The sequence below is a fragment of the Brassica oleracea genome, chromosome C6 (genome assembly GCF_000695525.1).
Source record: "Brassica oleracea var. oleracea cultivar TO1000 chromosome C6, BOL, whole genome shotgun sequence".
NCBI lineage: Eukaryota > Viridiplantae > Streptophyta > Magnoliopsida > Brassicales > Brassicaceae > Brassica > Brassica oleracea.
This window is the reverse complement of record NC_027753.1, coordinates 30,641,401-30,653,114: the sequence shown is the minus strand read 5'-3', so window position 1 is coordinate 30,653,114 and position 11,714 is coordinate 30,641,401. Positions and strand designations below refer to the sequence as shown.

Here is an 11,714-nt window from a genome sequence, read left to right as displayed (position 1 = left end):
CGGTGGGCGCCAACTGTTTGATCGTGAAACGGTAATAAATAAGATGTGGGCTTAAACAAAGACGTCTTATTGATGGTCGGAGAGAAAACGTTCGATCGGTTACAAGGAAATAAGAGGAGAGTGCGACAGAAAGGAAACCGGTGGCTCGACAAGCTACCGGAGAAGTATAATTAACGGCGAGACGAAGTAAAGGTGAAAAACCCTAATCTAGCCGTCAAGTCTTGGTCAGTACTTTTGGATCCCCTTCTCGTTGCCTCTTCTTTCCCTTATATAGACGTCCCGATGCTTCGCTCTTGACCTAATTTTACGCCATCTTGGTGGGCCTCCTTTGCTGGGCCGAGAGGCCCGTAGGTGTTCGAGCAACCGCTGAGCCGAACGCTCTTCAGTCGACGATGGCCAGCTAGAAGTACTCAAGAGTCAAGCCGAGAGACCTGACTCTCGAGCCGACAGATCGAGCCGTCGCTCTTTCTAACTCGGGCCAGGCCTTCCTATTCTTCGGGCCCTGTGGGATGGTCGAATCCATCCTCTACAGGGAGGAAATAGAAATGGAGGTTACAATCAAGGGATGACACAGGGACATGCCCATATGGTGACAGTTGCCAGTTCGCTCATGATATTAAAGAACTCCGCCCAGTGATCCGACATCCTCGTTACAAGACTGAGGTTTGCAGAATGGTTCTTGCTGGTGATATCTGTCCTTACGGCAGCTGGTTGCACACCCAACAAGTTCTCCAAGCTGGTTTAATGACCAACGGTAAATGAATAAGAATCGTATACCTATAGTTCAACACTACTATACATAAATAAATATTGATAGCAACTCAAAGGATTTGGAAAATAGCGTTGTACATTGGTAATAAGTGAATAACGTGCAGGTCGGCTATCTCTGAGACTTGAAACCCAAGAGTAACATTTGTTGGTTAATCCGATGATTGTTTTGTTAATTCAAAGTAAAGATTTAAGCCTTTTTGGTTATGTATGTAAAATTGAAATAGCTTCACCAATGTAACAGAGGTTGGTTTGTTTTACTTTTTTGAACGAGGGCTTAAATATAGGAATAGTTCATTTCGATGATAAAATTCTGCCACTCTTTACGCACTAGCTGACAAGCAGCATGTTCATGAGTGCGAGAAGAAGAAAACATTTGCTGCACTAAAACAAACATGTACACTTTTGACATTTCCCAAAAGCATGGTTGAAATCCACCATTTTGACCCTTTAGTTGACAAATCTTATAGCAGAGTATCCGTGGAAACTGAAAATCCTCAAACTGAACTCTAGAATGAAGGGCGAGAAGTCTGTGTAAGTAGATAAAGATAATGAAAAAAGGATTTCTTATTACTTTTTCAATGAAAATTTCCATCTCATCGTCAAATCAACAACAGTTAGACTTGTGCTTAGAGTTTTTGTCTCTAATCACTGGCCGATGCGACAATTAGACGTCCACCTAACTCCAAGGGAAATTTGATGATGAAGTATATGTGATGCAACCGCTAGGATTCACTGGCCAAGGTAATCCAAATGTGGTTTTGTAGGCTACAAAAAGTTGTGTACGGAAAACAAGTCACATAGGCTTGGTACAACGAGGTTAGATCATTCCTTCTACAATCCGGCTTCACAAACTGACTCTCTGATGCAAGCCTCTTCATATACAATCACAACAACACTCTTATCTACAAGCTTTTCTGCGCTGACGACATCATTCTCACCGGCCCAACAGCAACAAACTTCAACGATTCATTCAATCATTGTCATCACGATTCTCCCTAAAAGGCTTGGGCAACTTATTTTACTTTATAGGTATGGAAGCACACCGTATTTCTAAAAGCCTTTTACTAACAGTCTAACACATTCCCGCTCATAAATCCTCGTATATAGCCTTTCCTTTACTAGTACTTCAAAGATGACAATAAAATGTGACACCTCTCCTTCTTAGTGGGCCTGTCGTCACTGCGCAGGCGCGGCTTCAACATTCTTATGGATATACATGTGCTCATATAGGTCTTAACTCAAAAATAGCTTCCCATCATTTACCTAAACCACTGCCTTCACTGCGAAGGGATATTTCTTATGTATTATACATCGCATTGCGGAATTTGCTTGTGTTCTTCCAATTAGGCAAAACAAAAAAAAATTGCATGTAAACCACTTAATATAAAACTTTGGATATGTTTACATTGAAATATAACACAAAGTTACAAAAAAAAAACACAAAGTTACAACATAAATACGCTGTGACGAACGAAAAAAGAGCACGCCACAGTCTTGTAATCTTGGTAGAACAACTTTAAACTACTAAACAATAAACATACACATAGTATAAACGAACTTGAGGAACCAGACGTCTGAAATATGAAAACACCACTAGCTCACATAGATCTTGACGAGTGTGGTTGATTGTTGAATCCCTTTAAATTGTCCATTTTGAACCAAAAATGAATAAATAAATAAACGAACAGCAACAATAAAATATAGAAAATATATGAATAAGAACACAAATTAAACCTTGGTGGTAGAAGGTTCAATATTTTGATTGCCATAGGCACAGCTAGTTTCTCCTGGGGTAAAACCACTGAACGGCGGCATGATAAAGTTGGGAGGAATAGAAGGGAACCATGGTGCCGGAAAATCCATTTTCATTCCAAGTGGTAACATGGGACCCATGCTCTGACTCTGTCACGTTACATTTTGTAGTTTGGTCATGGCAAGTTCGTTACCTGTGTCTTGTGTCTCATGCAACGTATAAAAATATGACATTCATTTATATTAATTTTTAAGAAAATTAGAAAAATGATACAGCAAACCAAACCAATGCAAACGATAATGACAAAAATTGATCTAAAATAAAACCAAACTATGAATAAATTGATCAAAACTAAATCCAACTGAAACTGGAACATAATTTTTGTAAAAATAATTTAAAAACAAAAATATGTGTACACATGCTAAATTCGGTTACTTTATATTTTTAACCATAAAATCCAGATTACACTTGATGTATACATGTCTCTATGTATATATAATAAAGTATGATTGAGTTACTTACTTCTACATAATGCTTCATCCAGCGTATATTATCTATGATGCAATCAAGTGTCGATGCTATGTCTCTCTGCAGATTCGTATGAATAACAAATTAAATACAAAAAGAGAATTCGGCCAAAAAAAGCACGAACTTTACACGAATCGTCAAAAAAAATCTGTACTCGAGTATGGTCAAAAAAATATTGTACTTTTATTGACTTTTTTAGTTTATTAAGCAATTTAAGATTGACTGGCCATTTTAGCATACCGTGAACCCACAGTTAAGACAGTGTTAAGTAAACGTTAAATGTTGGCGCTAAGCGAAACGACGTCGTTTTCAAATGAGATGAAACGACGTCGTTTTACATGATTTGAAAATAAAAAGAAATACACCCCTGGATTCAAACTCGGATTGATTAGGGCAAATGGCAAGGTATTTAACCACTGGACTAGTGGCTCTTTTAGTTGAGTTACTAACATATTTAATAATATTTGGTACTGATTGAATATAAAAAAATTCTCTAAAAACTTTAAAAGATCTTTAAAATTTCAAAAAATTGAAAAACTAAAAAAAAAAATTTATAAAATTAATTTTGAAATTAAAATTAAAAATAAAATTTTATTTTTTCTTTAAAAAATCAAAAATATTCCAAAATTTTGATTTTTTAAAATTCCAGAAAAATTAAAAATTAAAAGAGAATGCAAAAAATTAAAATTACAATTATCAGCTAAAAATTAAAATCGCACTCATAATGGGTACAATATTTATTTTAGGCATTTTAATTTAATTTTAATATGTGGGTATCTTTTTATGTGTGTGTAATTAATTTCAATTTTTAGCAATTGTTTAAAAAAAATTGAAAATTTTGGAAGATTTTTGATTTTTTTTGAAAAAATAAAAAATATTTTTAATTTTAATTTCAATATTAATTTTATAATATTTTTTATTTTTTTCAATTTTTTGGAATTTTAAAGAAATTTTAAAGTTTTTAGAGAATTTTTTTATATTCAATCAGTTCCAAATAAAATTAAATGTGTTAGTAACTCCATTGAAAGTACCACTAACCCAGTGGTAAAATATCTTGCAATTTGTCCCAATCAACCTGAGTTCGAATCTAAGGGTCTACTTCTTTTTATTTTCAAATCATGTAAAATGATGTTATTTCACTTAACGCCAACAATAAAAGACGTCAAACTTTTCTGTTAAATTTGCTGACGGCGTGCTAAATTGGCAAGTCAACGAAAACATTGTTAATTAATTCTAAAGTCAATGAAAGTTTTGTGTTTTTTGGTCAGCTCAAAAATTCATGTTTCTTTTGGCAATTTGTACAAAGTTCATGCTTTTTTGGCCGAATTCTCAATACAAAAAGGAAAAGTAACATCAATTCAACTGTCTTTTCTATTTTAAATTATTACTCCCTCATTTTCTATATAAGTGTCACTTTGACATTTTTCACACAGATTAAAAAAGTGACGGAAATATATGTAAGTTAATATTAATTATTCCTTTTTGACCAATAGTATTTAAGATAAATAAAATTATTTATAAAATCAATGCAGTTTTCAATTAATTTTCAGCTGAAAGTAAGTATAATTTGCATTGGAATTGTAAAGTGACATTTTTTTGTAACAAGAAAAAAGGTTAAAATGACACTTATTATGAAACATAGAGAGTATGTTTTTACTTTAATATACATGTTAATTTATTGTATTACAAAAAGAGAACACAATATTTTAAGTTTTAACTGAAAATTTCAAACGCAAATGAGAAAACTTTATTGGCTTTTTTTAATATGTAAGCAACATGTTTTGACTAAAAACGCAAACGCAAATCTTTGTATTCAAAATGACAGAATCAGAGATGAAAACTATAAGGCAAACAAATGGTGTGCACCTTTTTGCAATTAGGTGTCAACTGCTTCAGATTTTCAATTTTAGTTTTTATATCGGTGCGTCTCCTCTGCGTTGTGAGAGGCAAAATGTTGAGCAACTTGTTTTCTTAATAGAAAAACAAAAGATTTTCCTCACCTTCTCAGCCGTATTACGAGCTTCATTAGTACGTGGTCTCTTATTCTTACCAAAATTCTTTATTTCTTCTTTTTCACCTTCTTTCTTTATCTTACATTTAATAAGATAAAGTTCGTGTTAGGATATAACTCATATACACATGCTTATAGCCAAGAAATCGAACTTACCACCTCAATATGCTTTTCAGCAGATCTCTGACCACCCTCATCAATGCTTATATCTCCAGTTTCGGCTATAGCTTTTTGCGGTCCAGCCTTATGTCCATCTCTAGGAGCATTAAAAGGTTTAGGTGAAACATCTATAGCCATCGATGTAGACATCACCATTATCGGGCTACTGATCTCGGATAAGTGATCATCCTTAGGGTCGGAATCAGCAAGGGAGTGGAGAAGTGAGGACCAAAACTGAATGCTTTCTTGGTCGTTGTTCATATTACTCATGATATTGAACTACCTATAAAGACTGATGAACTAACTATAGGAAGAGATGTTCAAGAGGTGCTTTATAAGGGAATAAGAGCGGGAAAGAACGGCTGCTTAACTCAAAGTTCTGTCGGAACTTGATACGTATACAAATGCTATTTTGCCGCTTAAGGATATTTTTATAAAAGAGATTATTTTATATAAAAGCCGAATATTAGGAGGAAAAGCTGAATTTTTTTATTTTTTTATTTTTTAAATCCTAAATAAGGACTCTTATTATCTTTCTTCTTCAAGGGGTTAGACATTTTCCACTCGAAGTGTTACAAATACCATTTCAGAAGTACTATACACTTCTTAATAAAGAGAAAAATAGTTTTCAACTAATTATATTAGTAAAATAAACAGTAAAAGACAAATCAAGCAAGTAGAAGTGTTTCTAGTTGAGAATAAATATTTACAATGAAATTTAATAAACACTATTTGTAGAGAAAATTTATCAGCTAAAATAACAGACAGAAGTAATCAAAATATAATAAACGTTTTAAAATATGTGAAAATTATATATTACATAATCCAATTTATATGACAAGAGTTATAAATTTATTTAATCCAAGATATATGGATATTGTTTGTTTTGTTTTTATTTCACTATAAATTTTACAGAAAAAATATCATTTAAAACACTAATTAATATAAATTTACTTAAAAATCTTAGTTGTTTTTCCTCTCTGCATCCAAAGGTACTGTCACTGTAAAACGTTTTGATATGAACAAAATCTAAAATTTTCAACAAAATAAAATTCTTCCTATGTTTCTTATTTTTCTTTCTAAAAATACTAATGATAAGAAATGACCTATTTTGATCAAAAATAAATCACTTAAGATATTGGTTATTTTCATGGAAAACAGCACAACAAAAATTATTAAAATAAATCATATACTATTATTTTTACAAACACATCTATCTATTTTATGAATTTCCAAACATAAGATGAAATTGATATTACTCTTATGTGTTATTTATTGCTTGTCCCATCAAAAATATTTTTAACTTTTAGATTTTAATATTGGCAGTCTTCATTATAAAATATTTTAGTCATCTAGTGATTAAAAAAAATTCGTAATTTTATTTAAAATAATTCATATTAACTATCAAAATTATATATTAACTCGTTATTATTAAAATTATTAATTAATTTAATAGCTTAATACTTAAATTATTTTATGAAATAAATATGCAAACAAAAGATAAATATTAAATATAATATTTTATGGAAAATTTCAACATAAATTAAATAATAATATATAAATAACATAGAAACTAAGTTTTTACACTGAGTAATAACTATTAATTATTTTCATTTATAAAATGAATATTTCTAAAACTAGAATATTTAAAATTATATTTATACATTTTAACTTGATCAAATTAACTGATTAAAAATTAGTTCATAGTTATTTTATTTTATTATTTTGTGGATCCAATTAATAGTTATTTTATTATGTTATGGGTCCAATTATTATTATATTTTTATTACATTTTTGCGAATTATTTATATTAAATATGGAAATATTTAAAGAGAAATGTCTAGGATGACACTAATTTTTTATATTATAAACATAGTACACTAAAGGTTAAAATAATCATCACAAAAAAAAGATTAAAATAATAAAAAAATATAATTGTGATAAATAGATATGTATATAATAGAGTTAATTAATCTAGACTTAGAGTTTAGATTAGAAAGATAGAATTTTAGAAGGGTGGCATCTATGATTTTAAAAATAGATAATTAAATACTTAAAATTTTAAATAAAATTTTATAAGTATTTTCAGAAAACAAATTTTGGTTTTTAAAATTTTATATAATAGTTCAAACTCAAAAACAGGTATTCGAAAATAATAAGATTTATTTTTATTATTTATTTAAATAAATTTTTATATTTATGAATCAATAAAGTAAAATTTAAAATGTCTTTTATCTTTCTAATATTTTATATTCACTTTTCAAATGGATTAATTTGCATTTTAGTTACTGAAAATAAAGTTAAACAAATGTGAGACAGATTAAATAGAAAGTTTATCTAATTTTAAATTTCACATAAACATATATTTATATAAAAAAAATAAATTAACTGTAAAACCATAAATAAATTCCAACATATTTTGTAATATTTTTGAACAATGCAACACATAGTGAACGTATATCACATAAATTTTTTAACAAATGTTTATTAAAAATATAAAAATATACTATTATTTATAATTATGATCACGTGTCATAGCCCATATTAAAACCTAATATGTGGATATGTTCCTACAATTCAAATTAAGAATTACTATTTATATGCTCAAATGCTAAATATATTTGACATTAAATAATAAGATTTCTGTTTCTATTTAAAATTTTATGATGATAAATGTTAATATTAATTAATATAATAAAATTAGGATTGATCATGTAATACTTTAATTCTCATTTAAATTTTATATATGCAATAAAAACAAAATCCCAGCATAATTCTAATTAATTGTATCTTGCGTAGATGTGAATTTGACACGAGAATAACTTATAGACAGTTGGATATTTAGTGATCAGCCAACGAATAAACATTAAGAAAAAAACTAATCTTACTTGTCCATAAAAAATAACAAACATTTGTGCGCATAAACTAGTCAATAGTTAAAATTAAAATTTAAATTTAAATTTAATAATATACAAATATTTTTTTTTGTTTGATGGATTGATCTTTTAGGAATTTTTTTATTTAAAATTAAAAAATAAATAAATATAAAAATATGAGTAGAATTTTATTAAAAAAAAAATAAAACTAACTAAAAGTAGAATTAATAAATAAAATACGTCTTTAATTTTTTTAGTATGTGTGGATAAACTAAAACATTATTTAAAAATATTGAAGGATTATATTTTAGCTGGTGAAAGTTAAAATAAAATGGACTTCTCTAATCATTCGATAACGAAACTGTATAAAGACAAATCACGAATAGCAGCTGAATTTCGCATGAAACCATAAACCTGAAACGTTCCAAGTTCCGATGCCCAAAAAAAAAGTTCCAAGTTCCCATACTTTTCTATTATTATTTTTCTTATGATCATCCAAATACCTAATGATGACGCCACATATATATAGTTACGCTGACACATTATTTCCACAAGTCCTTTAAAAGAATCATAGAGTCTTTTATTTTGGTTTCGACATATAAGAAAATTATTATGTTCTGTGAAGGTATCAGTGTTCGACATCTAAGATTTTAGGTTAACCTAAAACACCATAGTTTACTAATTAAAATTTAAAGATTTCTGCCTCCAAATATAAAGTTCGAATTCCAGAGGATTCAATTTCTTGTAAATCATAGAATGTAAAAAATTATTACGATTCTAGAATATTGTAGGTAGAAATATTTATTGTGACCGTCTTTTGCAAAAAGAATCTATCCATCGAAATTACTTTACAAGTAAAATTGTCATTCGAACTAATTATTTTAAGAAATGCTCCATCGTTAAATCATTATCCGTAACAGTATCGCATATATTATAGATAACTGATCATTATATATAATAGATTGAAAATTATATGAAAATGTATTTGGTGATTTGTGCAGTGTTAAAAAAATATATTTATTTTTATTCTATATTTTCTTATTTTGTTTAAGTTGTTGTTTTAATTTTTTATGGGTATAATCTTTCAAAAGAATTATACTTTCTAATCTAAGCCTCTAACTTATAATACTATATTTAAAATCTAGCAAACGAATATATATATAAGATTGATGTGAGCTTTGTGTTCACCGCAACATTAACCACAAGAATTAAAGAAATTTAAATTCTGAAATGTAGCTGTAAAACTTTAGTTATAATTGGTTAGAATGTAATAAAAATTTAGCTGTCAAATTTGAACTGTAACTGATCTAGCTGTAACTATGAATTTATTGATGTAGAAAATTTCTATATAGATAAGTTGGTTATAGCTGTAAGTTTTGGATATATTTTTTTAAATTAAACATATAAAACATGTTACATATACAAAATAATTTTATTATATCAGTTAAAATACTTTCTATAAATAAAAATATAAACTATCAAATTTTATTATTATTTAATGTAATATATATGTTATTAAAATTAATAGTTTATAAAATTATTTAAAATTTTTAAAAATCTATATAATATTTTGTAGTAAAAGTTAATATTAAATATTAATAAATTTTAGCTATAATTATATAATCATCTAATATTATTGATTTTTTCTTTTTACAGATTCTACATCTTAAATAATAAAGATGTAAGATTTTTTCTAACATATACAAGAAAAAAGTTTTTTTGTAGTTTTAGAAATAAAACGAAATCATGAATGGTAAAGATTAGTAAAATTTTGATGTAACATTTAATTTTTAAAACTAAAGGCACGACAAAGGGTAAGATTTAATAAATTTAAAAATAAATAAAATTAAAGAAGTAAGATAAAATTCAACCAGTCACCACACAGATATGTATTTTTGTCTTTTGAAAAATGCTTTCAGTAATGTACACCTTTATTGTTGATATATATATCTGTAACTTTTTCCCTTTTTTTTTAAGTTGGAGATCTTTTTGTTAAGTTTTTTTGTAACATCTTTTTGTTAAGTTAATTATGCGGTTATAGCACACTAAAATTCTTCAAACTGGATACGTTTCTTACTAGCTAGCCTATAGTCTTACCTAAAATCATATAAATTTGTTAACACTGTGTCATTTATAGTATATAGTAATTGTAGGTTTATATATGTTTCCTAAGAAAATTTGTTAGTTCCTTAGCACTTTTAATTAGCTCCTAAACTATATCTTCCAAAATTTATGGTTTTTCAAATAAATGTATTACGGATAAAAGTATCCTATCGAAAATATAAAAGGACCTTCGGTAATATATATATAAAAAGTTAGGATCAATCCACTTATTAACAATTGGTTTTAAGTTTGAAACCATAATAAAATCGAATTGAATATGGTATTAGACCATTGATCCTAAAAATCTAAAACCCCTAATTAATATAACTTTTCTACTATATTTTTTCGACCGAGTATAACTGTCTTATAAAACTCGCTCGACCGAGTATAAATGTTATAAAATTCTGAGATTTTTGGCCGATAAAAATGCATCATCTCAATGAGAAGTATTAGAGATATAAGTATCACATATCGGGAATATAACAGGGCCTTAACTTATGTACAAAAGGTTAGGACCAATCCAGTTACTATCAATTAGTTTTAAATTGGAAGCTCATAATACACTCAAATCTAATATGGTATCAGACCATCGATCTTAAGAACCTAAAACTCCTGATTAATATAACTTCTCTACTTAACCTTCGGTATAACTGTCTTACAAAACTTGTTCAACCGAGTATAAATATCCTAAAAATTTCGTGATTTCTGTCCGATAAAAGCGCCATTATCTCGAAGAGGGGTACTAGAGATAAAAATATCTCGTGTTAAGAATATAAGAAGACTTTAAATAATATATAAAAGGGTTAAAATCAATCTATTTAATACCAATTGATTTTAAGTTGGAAATCCATAATAGATTCGAATCTAATAAACTTTAAAATGTTTGGTGAAAGGATATAGTTTTCCCTTGAGGATAGATGAGGATAGCTGATGTTGTTTGGTGAACGGATATAGTTTCCCTTGAGGATGAGGACATACGCTCCCTCTTCCGAGTTCAGCTGAAGTTCTCCCTTGTTTTTTTTATAAAATCTTACTAAAATTATCCATATTATGTTATACGGTTTCGAATTTGTCAGTTTTTATGTTATATAATAGGTGGATATAATAAACATTTTTGACATCTAAATTATATCACTACAAGAAAACACGCCGAATTCCGACGGAGGTTCCGACGGACATCAATGTCGTCGGACGTTTGTGACGGATTACCGACCAATTTCCAACGAAATCCAAAAATTTGAAGTCGTCGGAATTCCGTCGGCCATTTCCGACGGAATTCCAACGAGACATGGGTCGTCGGAATTTTTCGACGACTTTTCGACGACATTCCGATAAAAAATGTAACCGTTGTAGTCGTCGGAAATTCGTCGGAATATACCGACGAACTTCCGACGAATTTCCGACTCGTCGGAATTTTCCGACGACTTTCCGACGAGATTCCGATAAAAAATGTAACCGTTGTAGTCGTCAGAAGTTCGTCGGTATATTCCGACGAATTTCCGATGAATTTCCT

The 11,714-nt window shown here is 28.7% G+C and overlaps 1 protein-coding gene across 3 annotated transcripts; it reads right to left on the bottom strand.

Annotated features, from left to right (window-relative positions):
* Window positions 1-2,171: 2,171 nt before the first annotated feature.
* On the bottom strand, window positions 2,172-5,501 carry LOC106299672 (putative transcription factor bHLH056). Of its 3 annotated transcripts, none has more exons than XM_013735727.1 (6): window positions 5,220-5,501; window positions 5,053-5,142; window positions 4,919-4,984; window positions 3,047-3,112; window positions 2,506-2,673; window positions 2,172-2,408 (listed from the first exon to the last, which is right to left on the bottom strand). In XM_013735727.1, the coding sequence occupies exons 1-6, from the start codon at window positions 5,490-5,492 to the stop codon at window positions 2,370-2,372; spliced, it is 702 nt and encodes a 233-aa protein (XP_013591181.1). In that variant the 5' UTR covers window positions 5,493-5,501; the 3' UTR covers window positions 2,172-2,369. The 3 variants fall into 3 exon arrangements, with proteins under 3 accessions (XP_013591181.1, XP_013591182.1, XP_013591183.1); XM_013735728.1 differs by having other exon boundaries at window positions 5,223-5,501; XM_013735729.1 differs by having other exon boundaries at window positions 5,053-5,136; window positions 5,223-5,501.
* Between the last annotated feature and the right edge of the window lie 6,213 nt (window positions 5,502-11,714).

What these genes read in the sequence shown, in the direction of transcription:
- LOC106299672 (XM_013735727.1), bottom strand. Translation starts at nt 5,492, where the DNA reads ATGAGTAATATGAACAACGACCAAGAAAGCATTCAGTTTTGGTCCTCA. An exon ending in CTGAAAAGCATATTGAGGTG is followed by an intron (nt 5,143 to 5,219) that starts GTAAGTTCGATT and finishes ATTAAATGTAAG; the next exon opens with ATAAAGAAAGAAGGTGAAAA. An exon ending in TGACACCTAATTGCAAAAAG is followed by an intron (nt 3,113 to 4,918) that starts GTGCACACCATT and finishes ACGAATCTGCAG; the next exon opens with AGAGACATAGCATCGACACT.